General features: G+C 41.1%; 1 protein-coding gene across 1 annotated transcript; it reads left to right on the forward strand.

The window, feature by feature from the left end:
• The first annotated feature begins 12,264 nt into the window (after window positions 1-12,264).
• pfkmb (phosphofructokinase, muscle b) lies at window positions 12,265-25,284 on the forward strand. The gene is made up of 24 exons (XM_022203907.2): window positions 12,265-12,909; window positions 13,130-13,201; window positions 15,747-15,851; window positions 17,322-17,395; window positions 17,796-17,873; window positions 18,129-18,318; window positions 18,442-18,607; window positions 18,699-18,743; window positions 20,086-20,194; window positions 20,307-20,402; window positions 20,490-20,582; window positions 20,714-20,839; window positions 21,080-21,144; window positions 21,239-21,302; window positions 21,417-21,563; window positions 21,653-21,723; window positions 21,879-21,966; window positions 22,099-22,251; window positions 22,335-22,499; window positions 22,607-22,668; window positions 22,762-22,873; window positions 22,973-23,072; window positions 24,381-24,486; window positions 25,039-25,284. The coding sequence occupies exons 1-24, from the start codon at window positions 12,855-12,857 to the stop codon at window positions 25,178-25,180; spliced, it is 2,484 nt and encodes an 827-aa protein (XP_022059599.1). The 5' UTR covers window positions 12,265-12,854; the 3' UTR covers window positions 25,181-25,284.
• The last annotated feature ends 1,064 nt before the right edge of the window (window positions 25,285-26,348 follow it).

Below are 26,348 nucleotides of genomic sequence, written 5' to 3' on the forward strand. Positions count from 1 at the left end.
ACAAGTGTCAAGCAGAATGCTTTACTATTTCTAGATTTCAATTTTTTAAAAATAAATTTAAAAAAATCAGCATCCTGCGCTGTTGCAGCGTTTTCTTAAAACCAATACTTCTTGGTAAATCCACAATTCAGCTGGCTGAACAATTCATCATTACACGTAATGAAAATCTTATTATCTGAAGGCAGCACAATTAAGACTGTGATTTATATGACTGCAAATTAACATATCAATAAGCCTTATAGGAAATGTCTAATTAATTAGTCATCCCTTAATTGGCCCTGAATGCCATTAGCGCGCTGTGTGTGTTAACCAGGCGTTCATTAATAACATTACTTTGCGACCCACATCTGCATGGCCAAACTAAGATTAGTTTAACTATTGTCTCATCAGCTGTTGCACGACGCTGTGTGTGTGTGTGTGTGTGTGTGTGTGTGTGTGTGTGTGTGTGTGTGTGTGTGTGTGTGTGTGTGTGTGTGTGTGTGTGTGTGTGTGTGTGTGTGTACTTGTTCTTGCTATATTGTGGGGACCAAATGTCCCCACAACTGTAGGAAAACCGAAAACTTGTGGGGACCTCATTTCGGTCCCCACAAGTTTAAACAGTGTTTTCTTGGCCATGTTGTTGTTAATAAAAAATGTAAAAGTGCAAAAACATTTCTTTAGGGTTAGGCATTATTTTGGTCTGGGTTAAGGTTAGGGTTAGGGTAAGGGTTAGGGGTTAGATATGAATGGGAGTCAATGATAGCAAGACAGACGTGTGTGTGTGTGTGACATCCATGCCCAGGCCGATGCCCAGGCTGGTTCTGCTTTGACCAATGGCGCCTGGCACTGGGAGGGGGGGTGGCGTCTCACGGTGCGGTGGGGAGTGAGGACGGGGTTTGAACCTCCCACTGGTGTTGATGAAGACGAATGAGCTAACAAGACATGACGGAATTGCTTTTGCAAAGAGGGGGGGCTGAATGCCGTGTAGTGATATTGTGTTGAGGGCGACTAAGGGGGCAGGTTGATTTATTGTTCCAGCGGCAGATAGCCACCGTTTTAGCTCCCCTCCCTACTTATTCAGCGAGACCCCTCGGTCTTTAATTACAGCCCCCAGCATCCTCCATTCTCTCATCCGTGTCCTTATTAGAAGAGTCATACCACACATCATACATCCATGCTCCCAGAGGACAACAGTATATATGCGACAGCACCTGAGGAGGGGGGGCTACTGCCCAAAATGTCACAGCCATGTTGATTTTGCATTCCATTACTAGCTTATGGTCAGGAAAACAGGAAAGAAATATAGGAATGGGAGAGAATAGGAGAACAAGAGAAGTGAAGGTCAAAGGAAGAGCAAGAAAAAAACTGGGAATGGATGAAATCAAGGAGAGGAGGGGAATAGACTGATTAAGATATGTACACAATAGGAAAGAGGGATTGGGGGTAGCGAATGCAGAAACAGAGCAATCCTCTGAGAGGGGAGGAGGGGTAAAGACATGTTAAATGGTGTGGGAGGCCTACGAGTAAGGTGGAGCCCAGTGGCCCAACCTGATGAATTCATAAAATCCCTTTGGATAAAAGAGGAGGTAAGGAAAATAATAAAGAAATGCAGGAAAAAAAAGAGGAAAGTTTGAGCAAGAATAGCGAGAAAAGGCTGGAGCAGCTGTTTACCTGTAAGCAAAACACACATTTCCAATCTGGTGTGCCACTTTCATGCTGGTCTGTTCTAAAATGAACATTAATAATCTAATACAAGACTGCCCTGCACCAACAAATGGACAAATAGCTGTGCATTTCTACATTAGCGATTCTCTGCAGTGAGAGAGGAGAGGGGTGAGGTAAGGAGGGTGAGTGGGGTACTGCTCACCCTGCACAATTTATCACTGCATTTCTGTTCGCTTCTGAAATATCAGCCTATTAAAACATTCATTGAGCTGATTAAACTGCAATAAAATCTAACAAAATTTCCACTGACACTTTCAGTGCATGATTCATTAGGCTGAGGCTTTGCATGTGGCTCTTTGGCACTGATAAACACGAGGACGCCAAAGATCAGATGCTGCTGCCACCTATTGGCTGACAGGAAGTCAGTCAGGTTTTTCTGCTTTTAAAGGTCAGAGAGAGCAAGAAAGTTCAGGATTGATGTTGAAATATGTTCAGTATCTCTTTATAAATGCATATCAGGGCATTCTGTGCAACATGAAGACATTTTCAGATTAAACTCAGTTTCACACCTCTAATTCAGTGGGTTATAGTATGGCTATAGTCCATTTCACGAACCATTCCATGAAGTAGACTTCTATTTTGTGTTACGTAATGTGATAATGTTGGTAAGAGACAAAGCATTTATATCGCATCTTTATGTTTGCGAAACAGTTCACTCTAGAGAAAACAGCACAGAGTAGGGTTGTGACAAACAACTATTTCCCTAATAAATCAATCTAAGTATTGCTTTCTCCATAACTGCTTCATGGTTAGGCCTATAAAATGTCAGAAAATACTGAAACAAGCCCATCACATTGACATGTTTTTAATTACCTCAAATCGTGGCTAATTTTCTGGTGATTAACTAATCAATTACTGTGCTGATCACTGCAAGTTTAACTAAGACGGACGGTCCAGTATGATCATCATTAACTCCTGTTATACAGAGTGGGCCGTAAGTTTCCACACATAGGAAAATTCAGATTCAAATTTCAGAAAATTCAAATTTCAGATAACCTAGAAGATGCGTTTGACGCTATCTTTGGGGGCACTTGAAGGTCAGGGTGTATCAGGTGAAGACACGAGACAAAAATCCTCTCAAGGAACATATAACCAACACCATTACAAGCATAACTTTAAATGTGCTGATACAAGTTCATCAACAGTGGAAAACACGTATTAATATGTTTTTGAAACAATGGCAATCATATAGAGCACATTATATAAATAAATACGGCTGTCCAACATATGATGCTTTTATTCCCATGTATGGAAACTTATGGCCCACACTGTAGAGACCAAAAGTCTTCGTAACCTGCCATGGTGTGGGAATACGTGGAAAAAAAATAAAAGCGGAACTTTTAAATGATAGTAGTGATGCATTATTCCATAGATTAAAGACAGACAACAGAGAGTCACAGAAAAAAGTATTTCAAAAATTGAAAAGCAACAAGCAGGAGAAAAAGGTTGTGTAATATAATGCTAAATATACAGCTGCTTGTTTCCAAATGTCAGAGCAGTTTCTGTATGCAAATGTAATCATATATAACCATATGGAAACCATTTGGCAATCTCTGGCTACTGTCCTAGTATATTACAAGTCATTATATAACAATTATATTCTCTTAGACGCAGTATAATCTGATTATTCACATAATATGTGAGATAATTGGAGATGGTGAGGGGTCAGACTGTAGCAATATCCAGTCCACATTTCACTGCATTAGCTGAGGTGGAAGTGTTTTGTGTTGAACTGCTGTTGTATTGATCCATATGGTTTATTACAGGCGGTGCGAGTGTTAACAGTGTCTGCGAAGACAGGAGCGGGGATTACCTGGAAATGGTGATATTGATCGGGGTTCGCCTCGGGAGAGAGCTGCATGTCACTCAACCCACGGGGGGCACACAATATTGGAAAGATGGTGCACAAAGAGGCAGAGCACGGACCCCACCTGAGACGTGTGTTTATGACAAGCCGCCTTTTGTGCACAGTGATGTATCTGCTTTAGAGACCCCTTCTGCTGGTAGGAAGGTGTGGAGTCGAAGGATGAGCCGAGCAGTCATGACCTTCACGGATGACAGGAGCTGATGAATGACAACAACAGAAAAACATTTAATCTGAAGCCTTTTTAACTATCATGATGCATTTGTGTTTGTGTGCCCTAAATCAATCTCTGTGAGGACACATTTTTAAATACATCTTATTACAGTTCAGATTAAGGCTGTTCGAATTAAAATTTGAGGATCATGTCAGTGACAATCCTCAAAAATAGATACTGTAAATGTGTGTATAATGAGTGTGTGTGATTGTGTTTCTCTGTTGCACTTTCAGTCTGTTCTGGTATGAGAGTCACTCCAATGTCACATAGCTTGTTGTCTGCTGGCTGCAAACTCAGTCAGTGGTTTAAAGAACACTGACTCCATTTTAACGACACCACAGCTACACTGTCATACTGTACCCAGAGACAGACAGTGAAGGAGTTCAGCAACTGTTCAAACATAGTTTGTTAACCCTCTGTATCCCAAGCATTTTTCATGTGTATTTTCTGCTCCTGTCACATTTGTACTCACTGTGGACTCAGTTTTCACTGTAATATAAAGTCCTGAATCTCTACAGAAAGAGCACATCTGGGTTAGAAGTAGAAAATGTCTATTGTGCAATAATACACATACACTAAAAAATATATATTTTTAACAGTTTTTACTGTAATTTCATTATCAATTTACATATTATGTTACAGTTTTTCTCTATGTTGTTAAATTACAGATAAAAACAAGTAAGATCACAGAAAAAAGTATTCTTTTAAGACTTAATTTATATGTTAAACATAAAGACAGGTCATGTTAGAAATCTTTACTTTCATATTTTTTCATTCTTACTCAATATTAATAGGCAAAAAAAGATATTTTACAGATTTTTGTCATTACTTGCAAGTTATATATATATATATATATATATATATATATTAAAGGACTGAAAAATGGTAAATAATTTTCTGAGCTGTTATTTTACAGGTTTTCTGTGTTTTGTTAAATTATAGATATCTAATAAATCATGGGGGGAAAAAAGGTAGTCTTACAGACCAATCAGACATAGCATTATAACCACTGATCATCTCTTCATCACAGCACCCATAAGTGGGTTGGATATATTGGGCAGCAAGTGATTTTGCCCTCAAAGTCGATGTGTTAGAAGCACGGAAAATGGGCAAGTTTTAGGATTTCAGCAAGTTTGACAGGAGCCAAATTGTGAAGGTAAGAGAACTGGATCAGAGCATCTCCAAAAATGCAGCTCTAGTGGGGTGTTCCTGGTCTGAGGTGGTCAGTATCTATCAGAAGTGGCCCAATGAAGGAAGAGTGGTGAACCAGTGACAGAGCTGAGCGGCCAAGGCTAATTGATGCTTTTGGGGAGAGAAGGCTGGCCTGTGTGGTCAGATCCAACAGACGAGCTACTGTTGCTGTAATTGCTGAAGAAGTTAACCCTGGGTCGAATAGAAAGGAGTCAGAATATACAGTGCATTGCAGTTTGTTGGTTATGGAGCTGCATAGCCACAGAGCAGTCAGGGTGCCCATGCTGACCCCTGTGCACCGCCAAAAAAGGTTTAATGCCTGACAAATATTCTTCAGTTGTGAAGGAGTTTGTGGAGTTATAAGTTATAAATATCCCTGCAGAATTGGTTGTGACCACTGTTGCGTCTTTAATGATGCTCAGACAGCAGCACAATTCAACGTGACTTTACTTCACCATTGCAACATGCATAACAAGGTGCATGGCCGGGCGCATACACAGCGAGGCGCAACCAGTGGACTGTACCAACTAAACAGTCAATAGGGGTGAATACACCACATCATCCCCCTTTTCAGATAGGAACATCACTTTAAAACATTCACAAATAATACTGCATATTTTAACAATATCAGCTTCTAAATGTAAGCAAGTATTATAATTTTTTTTTTTTATTACACCCATGCTCACTAGTGCAGTAATTTATATTTTCAACATTAATCAATTTATAACTGATCAAACATCTTAGATGTTCAACATTCATTTTTAACTGGTTCAACATTAGAACAATGTGTATAACCTTAGCATGTCAGTTACATCAATACAGCTAGTGCTATTCTTGGTATCTTTTTGGTTTCTTTCGAACACGGTCAGAGCGCCTAACAGTCACTGGTAGTGGTTCGAAAGGTACTGAGGAACTTGAGGGCAGATCGGCGGTAACCTCAACAGGTGTGTCATGTTCAGCCTTTTGTATTTCTGTATCAAAAGTTTCAGTCTCTGTTTCCAACATATCAGGCGGTGACGATCTGGCACGTAGCTGGTCTCCATGACGTCTGTGCACAGTGTCAGTGTCTCTCTCCTTGACCTGATAGGAAACAGGACCTGTTTGTCTCACAACTTGTCCAGGAATCCAGTTGTGAGGTCCTCTCGCTGTGTTGCGAAGATACACCTTGTCATCCATCTCGAAAGTGCGGTTTTCTGCCGTATAGTCATGTTGTGCTTTTTGTTGATATTGCTTTTACGAACCATTTCCTTGGTGTTAGGTTTCAGGAAATCCAGTCTGGTGCGGACATGTTTGTGAAGGAATAAATCCGCTGGAGACTGACCTGTAGTGCAGTTTGGAGTTGTGCGGTATTGTAGCAAAAAGAGTGATAACTTGTCCTCGATGCTGCAGGGCAGGCTGGCAAGTTTCTTCATTCCAGTTTTGAATGTTTGTACGTATCGCTCTGCCAAGCCATTTGACGCAGGATGTCCTGGGGCACTTGAGGTGTGCAAAATGCCATTTTGTGTCACAAAGTTTTGGAATTCTTCAGAGGTGAACGTTGTTGCATTATCAGTCACAATTTGCTCAGGAAGACCATATGATGCAAACAGCCTTCTCAATCTTGTCACTGTTGCTTGAGCGGTTATCTGTGACATGCGAAACACCTCCAACCACTTTGTGTAAGCATCCACGATAATCATAAACATGTTATTCAGAAAGGGTCCCGCAAAGTCTATATGCAGCCTTTTCCAGGACTCCCCCGGAAACTCCCATGGATGGAGTGGAACTTGCTGTGGCATTTTCTGTTCAAGTTGGCATATTTCACATTCTCTGCAGACCTTTTCTATTTCATAATCCAAATTTGGCCACCAGGTGTACTTACGAGCTAGAGCTTTCGACTTCACAATCCCTTGGTGTCCAGAGTGAATCTCTTTCAGCACGGCTTTCCTCATTTTTGTAGGTACGATGACTCGTGTTCCCCACAAAACACAGCCTTGCTCTGTAGAGAGTTCATGTCGCTTTGTATAATAAGTCTTTAGGCTCTCATCTGTTTGAGTAGGCCATCCTTCCATCACATATTTGTAAACTCTTGACAAATCTGAGTCTGTGCGAGTTGCTCTTGCTATTTGAGTAGCATTCAGCGGTGCTTCATTTAAATGTTCTGCAAGCAGGCAATGTACTGTCTCTGAACTTAAAGATGTCCCAACATCACTCGTTTCAGGTAATGGACAACGTGACAGTCCATCTGCATTGCTGTGGTCAGTTGATTTCTTGTACACAATGTGGTAATCATATGCTGACAGGATGATTGCCCATCTTTGAATGCGTGCTGCTGCCAGTGTGGGTAGGCTCTTATATTCACCGAAAAGCGTCAGCAGGGGGCGGTGATCAGTTACCAGAGTAAAATGTCTACCCCACAAATACTGATGAAACTTTTTAACACCATAAATCAGTCCCAGAGCCTCTTTCTCGATCTGAGAATATTTCTTTTCAGCTGGGGATAGCGTGCGAGAGGCATACGCTATGGGCCTTTCCCCCCCGTTTGGCATTGTGTGCTGGATAACTGCACCGATGCCATACGCTGAGGCATCACATGCTAGAGTGAGTGGTAAGGCTGGGTCATAATGTGCTAAGACCCGATCACTTGTTAAAAGTTCCTTGCACTTCACAAAAACTGCCTGCTCACTCTCAGACCATCTCCAAGCAACTTGTTCTCTTAAGAGCTTGTAAAGAGGGGCTAATACCGTACTTTGAATTGGAACAAATCTCCCATAATAGTTAACAAGTCCCAAAAACGCTTGTAACTCTTTTACATTAGTCGGAGCAGGAGCTTCCTGTATAGCTCTCACCTTGTCCTTCGCTGGGTGAACGCCCTGCTCATCCAGTACATGTCCCAAGTACTCAATCTTCTCTCTGTCAAACTCACATTTGGAACGTTTCACACGCAATCCACTTTCTTGTAGGCGTTTGAGAACTCTTTCCACATTGTTGTTGTGCTCCTCTTTAGTGCGACCAGTGATCAATAAATCATCCAAGTAAACGACCACCGGCAAATCCTTCATGATGTTTTCCATAATGCGCTGGAAAATGGAAGGAGCCGAACTGAGTCCAAAAGGAAGCCTATTATAGACGAACAGTCCCTTGTGTGTGTTGATGGTAGTGTACTTTTTTGAGTCGTCATCCAACAACACTTGCTGATAAGCTGCAGCTAAGTCAATTTTAGAAAATATTTTACCTCCACTAAGGGTTGCCAGCAGCTCTTCCAAACGTGGCAGTGGGTACTTGTCGGTCTCAATGGCTTGATTTACAGATACTTTGTAATCTCCACATAAGCGCAGTGATGTGTCTCTCTTTTGCACTGGCACTATTGGTGCGGCCCACTCACTGTGCTTGACTGGTGAAATTATGTTTGCTGCTTCCAGTCTTCAGTTCGTTTTCCACTCTTGCCTTCATTGCGAATGGGAGGGGCCTATGTTTGCAAAACTTGGGGGCCACTTCTGGCTTTACAATAATAGAGGCCTTAATGTCTCTGAGAGTTCCCAACTCTTCCTTGAACACCTCACTGTATCTGTCCAACAGGTCATTAACAGTTAGCATCTTAGTCACGTTTACATACTTGACCAGTTTCCAGTTGAGTCTCAGTTGTCTCAGCCAGTTTCTGCCACAGAGCGATGCTCTGTGCCCTTTAACCACTAGCAGTGGCAGTTCAGCAGTTTGTTCTTCATACTCAACTTTAGCTTTAAACTGTCCCAACACAGGAATGTGTCCTCCATTGTATGCTTTAAGTTTCACTTTAGCTGGATGTAAAGGCAGATGTGAAAACTTCTTCCAGTAGGTTGCCTGTGAGATGACACTCCTTGCAGCACCAGTGTCTATTTCCATCTGAAGATCCACCTTATCAATGGAAAATGTTGCCTTGTAAAGTTCATCATCATCAGTACTCACAGTCATTATATCAAACTCTTCTGTGTCCTCATTTGCTGTCATGTATTTTGTGTCTTTACTCCGAAACTTTTTGAATGACATTGCATTTGGATGTGCTTTTTGTACTTTAGTACGACATGCCTTTTTCAGATGACCAATTTTACCACAGTTGTGACATTTAGTTTCTTTAAAATGACACTCGTTTGCATTGTGGTTTCTCCCTTTGCATCTGTAACACGCTTTGGTTTTATCCGCTCTCACTTTGTGAATAGCACCTGCATTAACAAGTTCACCATCAGCTCCTCGTAGCTGTCGTGTGTCCCTGTCCGCAGTCTCCATGTTGAGCGCAAGCTCACAGGCTTTTGCAAATGTGAGTTTATCTTCAGAAAGCAATCTTCTTTGGCACGTTTCATTTTTGATCCCACTGACGAACCTGTCCCGCAGTGCAGAATCCAATGTCGCGCCAAACTCACAGTTAGCTGCTTGCTGCTTTAGCTCTGCTACATACTGGGCCACTGTCTGGTTTGGTTTTTGGTTGCATTTATTAAACCGGAACCTTTCTGCAACTAGAATGGGCTTCGGCTCAAAATGTTCTTTCAAAGTCTTAACAATTTCATCAAATGTCTTATCTTTGGGCTTTTCTGGTTGGACTAAGTTTCTTAAAAGTCCGTATGTAGTTGCTCCCATCACACTTAGCAAAACGGCTACATACTTTTCCTCCCCGATGTCGTTAGCATCTAAAAACTGCTCCAGCCGCTCAATGTAGGCAGTCCACGGCTCATTTTCTGGCTTAAACTCGTCCACTTTGCCAATATGGGCCATTGTACTCACTAGTACCGACACCGCGTGTCTTTGTCCCTCCGCAAATCATCCTCGTCGCCAGTTGTTGCGTCTTTAATGATGCTCAGACAGCAGCACAATTCAACGTGACTTTACTTCACCATTGCAACATGCATAACAAGGTGCATGGCCGGGCGCATACACAGCGAGGCGCAACCAGTGGACTGTACCAACTAAACAGTCAATAGGGGTGAATACACCACAACCACCTTAATGGAACTGCCACTCTGTTCATGAACATTAAGATACAAATATATTTACAAAAAATGACCACAAGATTGCACACATGAAAACACTGTATTGAGCTTGTTGCAGCTAAACAAGGATTACTTTCTATTTCTTTTTTAAAATCATTACTTAGTATGTTTTTAAATTAAAGAACAAGGACTACAAGTTAGCACAGTCTGTTAATACTGTGGTATGCAGCAGGTATGTGTATTCAGTGAATTTTCCATCCTGTGTATTTATCTCAAGTTTTTAAATAACCTGTAGTATATTTAAATGTTATACAGTTATAGGATGGGTCTGCAAATACCAGTGGTTTAAGTAGTAGTAGTGCTTTTTTTCCGACTTCTGGCTTCTCCGACAAGTTGGTCTTCTTCTGCTGCTCCTTCTGCTGCAGCTTCTTCTTCGTCTTCTTCTTCTTCTCGTAATCGGTTCAGCTCGTTCCACGATAAGGCTGTTATTTTTCAGGCGTTTCAAGCGTTTAGATCTCCGAAGAGTTTATATTTCCGGCATTCAGGTCGTTTTGCGAAAGTCCTTAAAGTCCGAGTACAAAAAGACCGAGCAAAGGTGTGCAGGTATTTTAGAGTCGCTCGGATGCGCGTCACCGTCTGTGTGCATGAGAATGTAGCTAGATGGATGATCTATGATGGTCTACAAGTGTTTCTATATGTAGGGTATGTGCAGGAGTTTCCATCACCTCTGTCAGATATGTTCTGTTGACTTTTAATATTTGGCCTCTGATTGAAGATGGGAATTTTTTTAAATTGAAAATTAATAGGAGCCAGATGATGAAAAGGAAATTATTGGGCTAATATATATGATCTTTCAACCCTGCAGCAGCTGACAGTCCACTGTATGATGATGCACTGCAAAACGTCATTATGCTACGATTTAGACTAATTTTAACAATACAATGTCAGTTTAGATATGCAGTACCAAAATATATACTGTATGTATAATATTCTACAATATGTCTATATTTATGCTCACCAACAGGGGACTTCAGTGTATCACTGCAACATATTTTAAATATACCAACACCATGCAAAGTAATGTCAGCACCATTAAGCTTTTTTTTCTGAAAGACGTTTTTCATATTCATGTGATTTACAGCATCTATAGTTTGTCATTTGATTCAATGAAGCCGCACTTCAGGAGTCTGAAGTGTCGCCCATGAACACCAAAATGCTTTATATCTTTGGAAGCTCCATCCTTTTGATCATCCTTACAGCCACAGTTATATTACACTGTTGCAGTGTTAGAACTACAACGTCTGCATGTATTGGCTAATCTATAGCCACACTGGAAGGCTAGAAACATCCATCCATCCATCCTCTATACACCGCTTTATCCTCACTAAGGTCGCGGGGGGTGCTGGAGCCTAAGGGTAGAAACATTTCCCCTCTAATTTTAACTTGTTTGGGTTTGTGACCAGTTATTTTCAACTTTAATGCAACTGAACAGCCTTTATGGTTTGACTCTATTAACATTTAAACGTGGAGTCCAATGTTTAGTATTTTCTGTCTTTTTGTTCTCAGATATATGCTGACCTTAGAGACACTGGCAAGTCGTATCTGATTTCCCAGCATGCTTCAACGATGAAGGTCATTACTCCACAATGGAGAAGTGATATCAAAGCTATTAATACAGATCAGATGCAGAAGGGTTTCCCAGGAAGAGAGGTGCTGCGAGGATGTGGTACACTGGTGTCCTCTCAGCCCTGTGGCTTGTTGGAGCTGCACTGCTGGCCTGTCTGCTGCTATGGTTCAGAAAGAAAGGTCAAGGTAGGCATACATGTGGATATTTGTGTATTTGTGATGGTTTTATTCTAGCTATTTCTGTTTCAGCTTGTGCTACATTTTAATATTGAAACACTGAATGTGAAGGAGGATTGGTTTTAGGACCTTTTGCATTTTTTTTTTTTTTTTTTTTTTACAGCTGCTATGTCTTAAAAAGGGGTGAATCCACATGGCATGGTTTCACATGTTCAGCTAAGGGGATGACTCTGCAGTTTCACAGTGATGGTGGTAAAGAAGGGGAGGAGTCCCTGTGAGTTTTATAGATAGCCGCTGCTATCTATTTAAAGCATTTCCATTGAGCTGCCTGCAACAGACGGGACTCTCACTGTTGTCCCATTGAGTGCTTGTTTTCATAGTTTATCAATTTAGATCTATATCTATGTCAATATTTGACATCTCTCACATCGTGTTTTTGTTTAAATTTGAACTGCGATTGCTTTATGGTTCACTTGCCGGATAATATCATGTGATATACTTAATTCAGGTTTTATATTAATAGAAAGTTAAGCGTTTGGTTCTACTTTGCTGGTTATTACAGGTTCCTTAGCAGTGATTGAACAAATAGTTTAATAGTCACAGACACACACACACAGCCCACATCCAGTTGTAGTACTGTGCTGTGTCTAATTACTCATCTGATTCATAATTCAAGACATGAATAACGGACTATCAAGATATAATGTGCTTGCTGGTGGGAGAGAAGTCAATTAAAAAGAGAAAGTAGCTGACAGTTTTGTCATGGGGGCACTGGAGGTTAGATTTTTGTGCATACAGCAATTACAAACAAGCAGAGACTGGTGTGCGAATTACTGGCTTTGTGAGCGGGAGTCATCAATTTAGAATACCCACTGGTCTTGTTGATGCTGTATTGAACTGGACATATCTGACTGGCTGAGCTCAGAGGAGATTTTTTTTCCCAAATAAAAAAACCTAAACATTTATTCACGGGCTTTGTTTTATTAGCATTCATTCCTAAGCAGTCAACCTATCAACTGCAGCTCATCGCAAAAAAACAAGATAAGGCCGGTGGGAGTAAACTAACCTGCACAGTGCAGATAGAGGATGTTACATGGTGGCTACAAATGCTTGAAATAACACAACAGGCAGAAGAAAAATGCTGAAGAATAATGCTTGTGAGCAGCTTGTCTCTTGTAGAGACGGTCTATCATGTGAGTGAGATGCCAACTTTCACTTTAGAGCGAGTTGTTCAGTGTTGTTTTTATAATAACTACTGATATAAGCACTTTGAATTACCTCGTTGTTGAAATGTGCTATATAAATAAATTTGCCTTGCCTTGCCTGTAGAGTTCAGTCGCATACAGCTGAATGTGTGATTGCAGTCTGTTGGATCACAGATTGAGTAATGGTGGTATCATTCTCCCCCCTCAGGTGGTGATGACCTTGCAGCATCTGAATGTGAAAATAAAACGTTCTCCAGTTTTGATTCAGCAGGAGATGCTGGTAAGCTAGACTGCAATTACACTACAGGAGTATCACTAGTTTCTATATGTAGTGTGTTCCTAAAGTGGACAGTAGTGGATGAAACTCAGCAGAAGCTCATTTTCAAAGATCAGCTTTAAGAAACCATATTCAAAAATCATTTGTATTACAGGTATTTGACAGGAAAATTTAATATCCAACAAAACAAACTCACAGTAGAAGTAATTTGAATTTTTTTTCTTTCACAGACAAAAACAGTCTAAATATAAAAAATAAAACAAACAGAACTGAAGTACACTTGAAAAAAATACATGCATTTCCTATTTTCTCCTTTTATGATGACAACCCTAAATTACAAGTCAGACCGCAGTTTTTCCAATGAAAAAAGGAGCATTACTGGAAAGTTACTGAGATTCCCATCACACAGACACCACCTGCATTTATGATCCGTGAATGGAAATGGAAATTCTTCAAGTGCCTGAGGGAATACCGAGACAAAATACCATTAGGAGGACAAGACATGAGACAAAAACACTGTAATGGCACAGAATGAAAATGCAAAACTTTAGCTGTGAAATTACTGTAGCAGCAGAGGTTTACTGTTTGATATTGTACTGACACTTTCCAATGATATACAGTACTGTACTGATGTGTTGCCATTGTAATCAACACCAACTTAAACTGTAGAGTCCCTTTTTCTAGAATTTATAAACTATGAAATTCACATACACCTGAGAAATCGCAGACTTTGTTAACTTTTAAAATGCATATAACACTGAAACACCGAAAGCAATAAAGAATAAGGCAAGTTAAATTTTTATGTATCAAAAACATATGTTCAACGGCAGCAATGTATAATTTGTCAGAGCAGGTATGTAAAGTTATCAGTGTTATTCTGAGCTAAATCAAGTTTCTGCTCTAAACGGTGTTTTTTGAACTTTTGTGTGAACATTTGTCATTCAGCTCAAACCATTAGTTTAAGTGAGCTGCTGTTCACTGTTGTCTTGTTTTTGACTCCATGAAAGCATCAGATCTTACCGTTTAAAATATTTTATTTACAGTACACTACTGTTCAAGAATTCAACTGTATTTTTATAATGATTTATATAGTGTTTTTCAAACACAGATATGCTGCAGCAGTCTTCAAGAAAAGATTAGAGTACACATAATTGTGATATTTTACTGTTAGGAACTGGGGGGTTTAGAACCCAAGCGCAGGCACGACAGGCAGACAACAGGAGGTAAAGAAAAAAGGGCTTTTATTAAATAAGGATCAAACTACAACAAACTGAAAACCGGACTGTGGTGGGCAAGCCAAAAACCATACAACTGAAAAAACAACTGAACTGAGGGAAGGTACTCACACGGGGGGAACTAATAACAGTGGGTGAAAGCAACTGAGGTCCATCCAAGTAACAAAAGTCCAAAGGGTAAATCCATAAGGGGAAAACACTGAGAAGTCTAAAACTGATGCAGTCCAGAAGGGTAAGGGAAAGCGGGGGAGCAGAGACAGAGCCAACGTGAATATCAATCAATGAAACAGCAAAGACTGAGGGGCAGGGCAGAGCTTAAGTAGCAGAGGAGGGGACCAGGTGAATGAAGTTGAACTGATTGACTGCAGCTGTAATCAATTGACAGGGTGCAGCAGACAGGGGGCGAGCAACCGGGAGAGAGAGAGAGAGAGAGAGAGGAGGGGAAGACAACAGACAGAGGGGGCCAGAGGAACAAGACAAATAGGGAGATGAAAATGGGGAGTGAAGATGAAAAAAGGAGAGAGAAGGGCAGGAGCTGGAGTGGGATCATAACATTTACACTGATTTTATGCTGATTTATGAAAGAGCAGGGTTTTCCGATGAAAGATATGAAATAATCCTAAATGCTAATATACCCACTGTGAGGTTTTCAAACAACAGAATAAGAAAAATGAAAGTGCGATCAGAGGTTGGGGGGTAGAATACTTTAAATAGACACGCTCTGTGTGTGTGTGTGTGTGTGTGTGTGTGTGTGTGTGTGTGTGTGTGTGTGTGTGTGTGTGTGTGTGTGTGTGTGTGTGTGTGTGTGTAGGATATTACATCCATGCCCAGGCCGATGCCCAGGCTGGTTCTGCTTTGACCAATGGCGCCTGGCACTGGGAGGGGGGGTGGCGTCTCACGGTGCGATGAGGAGTGAGGACGGGGTTTGAACCTCCCACTGGTGCTGATGAAGACGAATGAGCTAACAAGACATGACGGAATTGCTTTTGCAAAGGGGGGGAGGCTGAATGCCGTGTAGTGATATTGTGTTGAGGGCGACTAAGGGGGCAGGTTGATGTGTGTGTGTGTGTGTGTGTGTGTGTGTGTGTGTGTGTGTGTGTGTGTGTGTGTGTGTGTGTGTGTGTGTGTGTGTGTGTGTCTAAATGTGTGAGCACAGCTATGTGTGTCTCGGTGTCTGCCAAGAGGACAGTTAAGCCGTGCACTTTTGCAACTGCTATTAGTTTCCACACAGGCAGGCTGAGGTAGAGGCTGCTTGTACTCCTCACAGTACAACACAGTCTCAGATTTATTCATTCAAGTCCTCTTCCTCTCAGCCAGCTCCAGCTCCAAGACCATGGCACAACCGACCACCATTGATCCCACCAAGATGGGAGTGGGTCGGGCGATCGCCGTGCTGACCTCTGGGGGCGATGCCCAGGGTAAGTGGACAGTTTCCAGGCTGGTGTGGGAGTGTGTCAAGCTATGGAGTGCATAATTCCAATTTGTTTACCGCAGCAGGTGGCTAAGAGGGTCTGGCGTGTGGGAAGTCAGTATTTAGTGACTCATCAGTGTTTAAATAGAGAGACATTGAAATACAAGGTGAATCAGAAACCACTTAGTCCAGAGTTATTCTCTTGATGTCTTTGGGATTGTCATTGGTGGTCAACGACAAGTAGACTTACACGCTGTGCATATCTGATCAGATTTCAAATTTTTAAGAATTTGAATCATTTGCTGGCTATTATAAAAACTTGTAGAATTGTCTTTAGATAAAGCACTAGAAATGACATTTTGAAAAGCAGAGACCCCAGTAACTTTATGGCCATATTCATTTGTGATTACAGCTCCACTTTATATCAAATCTAACTACTCGTAAATTTTTTATTGATGATAATCTTTAATGATTTCTCTGCTTGAACAGTTATCTTAGCTATCTGCTCATAAAACTAACTCTTGTACAAGGACGGCATTAATTACTTCTTGCACCGTTGCTAGAGCCACAGAGTGAAACAGACAGTCCTCTGACCTTTAACTTGATGAGGAATATCTTCACTGTGACCTTTGAAGGTGTGTCAGTGACCTCAAAAACTATGTAGTGTGAACATGTGAGACAGTGAGCTGTCCATCTGCTGTTTTTCTGGATGTACCTGAACTCTGTAAGATCTTAGGATGTGTGTAAATGAAAAACTAGCAACCCCTTGCCGTTCCTCTTTTTCATTTTCAAAATACATAATCCTCATCAGAGCGTCCAAGTTTCTTCCTGCTTGTGAGGGTCCAGAACTGACTCTGCTATGGAGGCTAATTTTAGAGGCATGACCTTTCTGTCATGTGTATGTAAAGTGGTGCAGTAGAGCAAGACAGCAGTTGTACTCCTCCTTTCTCTCCTCAACTCCTTTCAATGTAATTGGAGATGCTCTTGGCAAGTTACTCTATCCCCATGTTGTCCTTTAGGTAACCTCTTAAAAGAGCAGGCAGGGGCCTAGTTTTCTTCCCAGCACCACATGTTTACTCCTGTCACTGACCACTGAACTGTTTATTGAACACAGTAAAACTACAGTCAACATGGGCCATATTGTTTTATCAATATTATGTTGCAGTTGCATTTGTTGCACCCATGTGTCATTTTGCAGCTGTAAAAGCATGTAAAGTCTAAAAAAAATTATGCTGCTTTCATTCCATGGATGACATATGCAACATCCATGCAGCTTATTATCAAGCAAATTGTTGGCTTGGAAGGACCCTACAAAAGACTTAAAGTGATGTACCCAAAAAGTTTGTAATTTATAACTCTGTGTGACTTCATACAATGTACTATTGACAGAAATGAAAAAATAAAAGCAAGCTATCACAAGGTTCTCAAATATTTTAAGGGGTTATTTTACACAATCCTACACACATTATTCCTACAGGTATGAACGCAGCTGTGAGGGCCACAGTTCGAGTGGGAATTTACACTGGAGCCAAAGTGTACTTTGTCCATGAGGTAAATACTTTAAATTTTTAAAGATTAAATTTGAAAATTTGAAAACAAACACAAAAAGGTAAAAACTAAGTTTCCAGAGTACCTGCTGATATCTTTAGTTTGCATTCAACTGTTTAACTAAACCCAGACGTTATTCAGTTAATACTCCAAACAGCAACAGCTAGGAATCTGCAGCCAGTGCATGGCTGCTGTTTTTGTTTGAGAAAGGCTCTAAGCGATTAATCAGTTAAACAAGATTTTCTGAATTTGTTGAATTGCATAGCATAATAAACAAAGCACTTGTTGGACTGAAATACCTTCTCAAAGCTGACAAAAATATGTCAGTATGATTAAGCATGAGGCTTCTTCCCAGGAACGACCCCTTTTCCAGGAGGTGATATTGTGTTGTGTTTGTTGACAGGGTTACCAGGGTCTGGTGGATGGAGGGGACAACATCCGACCTGCCACTTGGGAGAGCGTGTCAATGATGCTGCAGCTGGTGAGAATAAATACAAGGATGCAGATTCATGTTTATCTGTGTGTTTATCATCTCTACTGTTTTTATCTTGGAGTAAACAGTTCATAATCTTTTGTCTAATTTGCAATGCTGTAGGTCAAGTGGTCGGTTAAATGCCACGGTTCATTAAAGAGCAAGGCTTAATGAACATGACATTAGTGCTTAGGTTTCAGATAATCCTACCTCCCTTGTGATCCTTGTTTTGGACTGAAATCTCTCGTACTGGCCTGACACCAGGGAGGAACTGTAATTGGTAGCGCCCGCTGTCAGGATTTCCGCACCAAGGAGGGACGCACTAAAGCAGCCTGTAACTTGGTCAAGCTGGGCATCACCAACCTATGTGTGATTGGAGGTGATGGCAGTCTGACAGGTGCCAACCAGTTCAGAACAGAATGGAGCGAGCTGCTGGCAGACCTGGTCAAATCTGGTGAGAGCCATGACCCCACAGTTCATAGTTTCAAGTAACACAATATACATGTGAGAAGTTGCTATGAAACATGCAATTTACTGCAGTGGTTTACCTGAGAGATGTTATTTTCATTTTGCTCAGGTAAGATCACAGCAAATGAGGCCAAGAGTTCCTCCCACCTCAATATTGTTGGTATGGTGGGCTCCATTGACAATGACTTCTGTGGAACCGACATGACCATCGGCACTGACTCTGCCCTCCATCGCATCATCGAGATAGTGGACGCCATCACCACCACAGCACAGAGGTATGTCTGTGGGCAACTGTATGCTTGAGAGATGAATAAAGAGGAAAATTTAGCATTGGAGCCTTGACCAAAAAAATGTGTCATTCTGCAGCCACCAGAGGACCTTCATCCTGGAAGTAATGGGCAGGCACTGTGGGTGAGTACAGCTTGTGTGAATGCTGAGTGAGCATCAGCATGAATGAGGCTCAGTAGTGACAAAGCTGCATTTATGGAATGTATATGGAGTCTGAAAGTATAGTATGGTAACCAAGTGGTTGCAAAATGGTATGAAAAATGAAGGGCTTGTACATTTATTTAAAGAATGCATTTAGATAAACTGACCTCGCACAACCACCCCATCTGTAAGGCACCCTATGGAAATGGAAATCCTTGTATCGAGAGCTTCACCTTTCAGCTCAGCTCCGACCATCATGATGGTCAGTGGACGTTGCACAATTCCATCTGTCCATCTCACGCTCCATTTTCCTATCACTTGTAAACAAGATCTTAAGATAAATTAACACCTTAGCCTGGGGGAGCAACTCACCCCAAACTCAGAGGGAGAAGTCCATCAGTATCTGGCAAAGAGTGCAGAAGGAAACTTGGAGTAAAGTTGCTGCTCCTTTGCACCTTCTGACACCTTTCTTTGGAGGTTCACCAGGAACATTTAACTGAAAGGAGAGCCCAGGGTGGACCCAAAACTTGCAGGAGTGATTAGATATCTTATCTGGCCTGGAAACACCGTGGGATCCCCCAGTAGTAACTGGAAAATATTGTTAGGGAGAGGAGGTCAGGAATGCTCTACTTAGCATACTGTCACTATAATCTCACCCCAGATGAGTGAAAGAAAATGGATGGACATATTGAGCCCACATTCCCCTCTTAGAGGTGCTATATGTAAGTATTTTATTTTGAAAAATCAGTCACTGCTAACCAGCTAGCCTCACCATCAGCTCAGCCTGATTCATGATGTCCTAAATGTCGGCTGGTCAGCTAGTTCTCTGCTGTCTGGTAGATCTGCTGCATGATGGAGGGTCACTCCAACCAGAATGTGCAGTAAGTGGAGAACCAGTTCCTGTAACATCACTAGATGCAGTCCAAGATGTTGAAGTTGGAGTCCATCTGTTGGATGAGACTCAGAAATGCAGATGCAGCTGTGTACACTGAGCATCACCACAGCAACAGTCTGACCAGCCTGCATCTGCAACTGAACTTGCAAAATACTTACATATAGTACCTTTAAAAAACGGAATGCTTTTTTGACCAGTTCTTGATATTCATCTCTGAAATTATATGTAAGTATGTGATATAATGCAGTTGACAAATGTTTACTGTGTTCTCTGTTCAACTCAGGGGCTTTTCCATGGTCATTGCAATCAGTTTTATGACAAAAATCTATTTCCATATGTGAAATATCAGCTGCAGTTACTTACAAACAGATAGCTGCCAGTGTCAGTTTTGCAAACCCTACTTACTCCACTATGACTCTTTGTCTACAGATACCTGGCTCTGGTTACAGCTCTGGCCTGCGGTGCTGACTGGGTGTTCATCCCAGAGATGCCCCCAGATGATGGATGGGAGGAGCATCTGTGCAGGAGACTAACAGATGTAAGCTTTTTCTTCTGTATCATCACATTCATGACCAATTTGGCTACATCTGACTTCATAAGAACAGAGACAAGCGAATGTTGATGTTAAATCTGCCCTCTGTCCTTTTTAGCAAAGAGGCCGTGGCTCCCGTTTGAATATTATCATTGTTGCAGAGGGAGCGATAGACTGCAAGGGTAAAGCTATCACCTGCGATGATGTTAAACAGGTCAGTAATGGCAGCACTCTAATATGCCAGCATGTACAGGTTCAAGTCATAACAGGCACACTGCTCATAAACACTCTGTCTGTTCAGCTGGTATCGAAGAAGCTCGGCTTTGACACTCGCACCACCATCTTGGGCCATGTACAGAGAGGAGGAACCCCCTCTGCATTTGATAGAATCCTGGTAATACCTCAATAAAACCATTTTATTTATTCATCTGTCAGTCTTATTTCTGTCGAAGGAGTATGTGGGGAAAAAAATATTTCCTCTGTTTTCCTGAGTGCCTCTCCTGCTCTCTCACTCCTATGATTCAGGCGAGCAGGATGGGTGTGGAGGCTGTTATGGCTCTACTGGAAGCTACACCCGACACTCCTGCTTGTGTGGTCAGCTTGTCCGGAAACATGGCTGTCAGGCTGCCTCTCATGGAGTGCGTACAAGTGGTGAGTCAATCCTGACCACACAAAGTAAATTCTACACTGCCACACCAGTTCTACAGTGCTTACAATGCTTTGTACACAAATATAAAATCCTTGGGTGAGCATGACATTAATGTTGTGAGATTTGTAAACACTCCAAATACACGAGATAATCGCTAAGTGGCTTTATGTTTGATATTTTGTGTAATATTATAATTATTTTCCCATTCTGATTTATTTTTCTCTCCTCTTCTTGTATTGCAGACTAAAGATGTCACGGTAGCAATGGCTGAAGGTCGGTTTGAAGATGCAGTGAAGCTCAGGGGAAAGTAAGGCATGCACTGCTCTGCTGTGCATTTGAAATGTTCATGTGTTGTGTTGACTTTCAGATGTTTGTACAATTTTGTTAATTTTCACCTACAGGAGCTTTGAAAACAACTGGAACACTTACAAAATGCTGGCTCATGTGCACATCCCAGATACAAAGGTCATTAATTGCATTTCTACTTTCTTATTAAAAATCCTAGTCTCTTGGCCAGTGAGTCTCTGTGCCAAACATTTGTATTGAAAACAAGTGTGTATGTGAAACTTCCTTTACCAGAGTAATATCAACATCGCCATACTGAACGTTGGAGCTCCGTGTGCAGGAATGAATGCTGCGGTGCGTGCAACTGTAAGGACCGGCCTCCTCCAGGGCCACCAAATGCTGGCAGTGCACGAAGGCTTCGATGGTTTGGCTCATGGAATGGTATTTACACACACGCAACCAAGTTCCAGGTTTACTATGACAGCCAAAACCTATATATACTACAGAGCACATGTTCTGCCCCTGTGCAGATTGAGCCCATTGGTTGGTCTGGAGTGGCGGGATGGACTGGAAAAGGAGGCTCCAATCTTGGCACAAAGAGGTGACACATTTCAACAGACCGCTCTGTTCACCTATGCTATAATGACAGTATATGTTTTCAATGTATGTGTCTGTTGATTTGTTGACATGGCTAAATTTAACAAAAAACTGTGCAGATGTAATCTACTCTGTTGTGTGTCTTTTTCTGTTGTGAAGATCACTGCCACAAGAGTGGATGGAGGAGATCAGCCTGAACATCACAAAGTTCAACATTCATGCTATTGTTATTATTGGAGGCTTTGAGGTGAGCAAGACTATAGAGCCTCTGATAATACCGCTGCTGGACTGTTGTATTATTCATCTTCCAACTACACAGCATTCATGTTGATGCTAGTGAAAGTCACTCATTGCACTTTCGCTGTTTTTCTTCTGCCAGGGATTCAAAGGTGGTCTGCAGCTGGTTCAAGCAAGAGAGAAGTACGAGGAACTGTGTATTCCGATTGTTGTCATCCCTGCTACTGTGTCCAACAATGTTCCTGGATCGGACTTCAGCATCGGCACTGACACCGCCCTCAACACCATCACCATGGTAAAGTTTTTGACTGAACACTCACAGAAACACAAGGCAGTGAAGTTCTATTCACTCCATTATTTTTCTGTCACATTTTGCAGACGTGTGACAGGATCAAACAATCTGCTGCTGGCACAAAGAGAAGAGTGTTCATTGTTGAGACTATGGGAGGATACTGCGGTTACCTGGCAACCATGGCTGGGTTAGCATCTGGGGCCGATGCTGCCTACATTTATGAGGAGCACTTCAACATTCATGACCTCGAGGTCTGTCTCTTGTTTTATAAAAGATATAAAAGATAGCAATGGCAGACATCAGTGCGGGACGGATGGATATTTTTATAGTCAGTTGTCTAATTGTTTGTTTTCTGTAGGTGAATGTAGAACATCTGGTGGAGAAGATGAAGACCACAGTGAAGAGAGGACTCATTCTGAGGTTTGAAGGAACTGGCATTATTCCTATGAGCATGATCGACTTTATGCTGTGCACTGGGGTCATATCTCATTTATCGTTCTACTTTTGCTTTAGAAATGAGAATTGCAATGCAAACTACACAACTGACTTCCTCTTCAACCTGTACTCAGAGGAGGGCAAGGGTGTGTTCGACTGCAGAAAGAACGTGCTTGGACATATGCAGCAGGTGTGCTACTGAGCGGAGATCTGTTTGTTGTGCACAGACTCCTTAATTGCCAGCCAATTTAATATCATAAATATGAGATGACCTGTTGTTTGCTTTTAGGGTGGAACCCCCAGTCCATTTGACAGGAATTTTGGGACAAAGATGGGAATCAAGTCTGTCCTTTGGCTGACTGACAAGCTGAAGGAATGCTACAGACATGGTAACGACTTGATGTTACTCAAAGCACAAAGTGTTTTATTGACTTTCCCAGAGGAAAAGAAAATTCAAAAAGAGATCTCAAAAATGTTTCATTTACTTCTCCTAGACAACTTTGAGATCTGTGTGACACCAAACTGAGACTAAGGCTTATTGCTCCTGTGTCTCATTTTTTTCTCCTGAGCAATAAGATGCGCTAAATCTCAGTTTAGTCTCCTTTAAAGTTTCAGAAGAGATCTCAACAAGCTCTCATATAATTCTCAGAGTTTCTCAACTTTTGTGTCTCTTTGTGATCTCAGGCAGAGAAATCAGAGAGCTCTCTCTAAGAACTCAGTCTGTTCTCATCCCAGCTTCAGTTCATGCATCTCATACTAAGCTCAGAGAGAACAAATGAAGAGATCTCCACAAGCGCTCATTGAATTCTCAGACTCAGGTCAACGTTTTGGTTGTTTTTAATCATCTATCATGTTGACTTTATTGTAATCCACATGATATTTTTTTAAATTAATTAATAAAGATTCAGATTACTTTATTCATCCCAAAAGGGAAATTCATTTGTCTGTCAGCTCATCTGCTATTTGCTATAGAATTATAAAGCCTGATCACTGTGGATACAAAGATCTTCTATATGTTTCCGTCCTGCAGTCCAGAGAGAGGCCCATCACGATATTATGAGTGGATGATCCGTGGTGTTTAGAATGATAAATCCAGTCAAGTGGGAGGAGAGGGTGACATGATTGAAGTCACCATATATTATTATAAGTGCCTCAAGATGTTTAGGCTATATCCTGGCAACTTCTTATTTGTTGCAGCATTTATAAGGTGTGTGTGTGTGTGTGTGTGCAGATTAATATATGCATAGGGTGGCATAGCTCAGTGGGTAGAGTGGCTGTCTCACACCCAGAAGACTGGGGTTCGATTCCGAGTCTGTCATGCTCATGTGGAGGTGTGAGTGAGTCTCACATATTGCTCTGTAGAAGCTCCACTATTGTTCATTTTCTTTTCCAGAGGAGAAATAAAGGAGCCATTAAACACACTGTATTGAGATTAGCAAGGTATCTCCCACAAGTCTCAAGTATGACTCCCTCTAATTATCCTGTCTCACCTATTTCTCCTCGTGAATTTTAGGAGAAACATATGAGAAACCTTTAGACAAAATAGAAACTAAAATGAGGCTGGCATGAGAATCTCAAATTTGTCTCCTGAGTTGTAGAAGAGCAAGCTTTGAGCAGTAAAATTTTCCTCTGGGTTTTACTGACCTCCTGTACTCGCTGTTTTAATGTATGTTCTGTTTTTAACCTCAAACCTTCAGGTCGCATCTTCGCCAATTCTTCAGATTCTGCCTGTGTGTTGGGAATGAAGAAGAGATCTTTGGTTTTCCAGCCTCTGGCCGAACTTGCAGCACAGACTGACTTCGAGTAAGACTTAATTTCTATCCTCTCTTACATAACATGAAAAAAATCTTAGTAGAGTCAATGGGCTGCTAGTGTCACTTCTTCTGCTGAATCATCAACGCTCCCACTTTGCAAGTTGCTTTCAGTTCATGGTTTTTGTTTCCTAAACATGATAACCAAAGCTAAACCAGTTAGCATATTTCTATATTTATGTACAGACCATGGTATGAAAAATGAGGAAAGACATGAGTAAAATCATTGAATGATAAAGCAAGTTTACATTTATTTTGCTAGCTTTAAACCATAAGTTAATATTGCACACCAACTGCCATTCTCATGTTGGTCTGATTGTACTGGAAATGTGCTCATATGCAGTTATTTGTCACCATGCTAGGTTTTAAGCTTAAGGTGAGTAAATTGAACATTTAGAGTCTTTCTGACCTTAGTGGTCAAAAATTATTTGATGCAGGTTTAACTAAAAATGTCAGATAAAGCCCTTTGCTCCACAGGCCTTGAAATGTTAATCATGTTGTTTTTATTTTCCTTTTTTTCATTAATAAACATTCCTCTTTGCAGGCACCGTATTCCAAAGATACAGTGGTGGTTGAGGCTGAGGCCCATCCTGAAAATCCTGGCCAAGTACAAGACCAACTTGGACACTTCCGAAAAGGCTGCAATGGAACATGTCATCAAGACGAGCGGCTTCGTCTCTAAGTAGTCTTTCTATGTATTTTTTTCAGGACAGGATGTGACCCGACTGTCTTATTTTAAAGCACTTTGCAAACTCTGTGCAATATAAATAAAGCTACTAATTTAAAAACACACACATTGAAAGTCCATCCATTCTCTATACACTGCTTTATCCTCACTAGGGTCGTGGGGGGTGCTGGAGTCTATCCCAGCTGACTCGGGCGAAGGAAGGGGACAGCCTGGACAGGTCGCCAGTCTGTCACAGGGCTACATTGAAAGTCTCATATTAAAAACTCTCAAATCACTTGTGATAATTTGTTACAGTAAACATTTACACTGTGCTGCGAGGTCAAAATTGGTGATGTTTTTTATGCTTTAGAATTATCTCAATTCTCTGAGCCTCCATTCCCATTGCTGCTTTTAATTGTACAGCACTTAAAATTTGTGGTTTTGTTCATTTATGTGCACGTTTTTATATTAATTTAAAATCAAAACTAAGGGCTCTTACTCATTTCTAATTCTTTCTTTTCACAGTTCTCGTTAGTGCCTATATGTAGAATTTCAGGTTGTTTTAGCAGAATTGTTTAGCTAGGAAAACACCTTAGATCCACATTTATATCCTTTCATGCACTGACTGTGTAAATCATTGCAAGCAGATGTGAATCTGAATAGTAATTAGAGTGATTTGATTGCTTTGCTTTTTAAAATTAGATCAAAGCAGCAATATAAATTAAGGTTTTGGGTTAACTCGATCACTGTCAAGGTGTTTTTAAGGTATGTGTGATACTTTGAATATGTTACAAACCACAGAGCTAGAATGTGAGAGATCTGCAAACTCAGAGGTGGTAGATGATACAAAGCAGGCATGTATCTGCCGGGTAAAGTCATCCTGCCTTACATCAGTCTTCTTTTTCTCTTCTTGTCCTTTTCCCTATTGTCTTATTTTTTATGCTTTTACATCCTGTTCCTTATATATTTCTTATATGGAGCCTGATATTTATGAATACTAATGATTAAAGCTATATAGAAAACCTATTAAATAAATGAAATCAAGCTCATTTTTAGAATCAACATGAGCTTTGAAGTGTAACTGTGCAGTACTTGTACTGATAATTATGATGATTAAATACAACAGAGGAAGCAAAGTGGAAACTATGACTCCAAATCCAAGTCAAAAGCACAACATACTAGGTATT

This window comes from Acanthochromis polyacanthus, chromosome 5 (assembly GCF_021347895.1).
Source record: "Acanthochromis polyacanthus isolate Apoly-LR-REF ecotype Palm Island chromosome 5, KAUST_Apoly_ChrSc, whole genome shotgun sequence".
Classification (NCBI taxonomy): domain Eukaryota; kingdom Metazoa; phylum Chordata; class Actinopteri; family Pomacentridae; genus Acanthochromis; species Acanthochromis polyacanthus.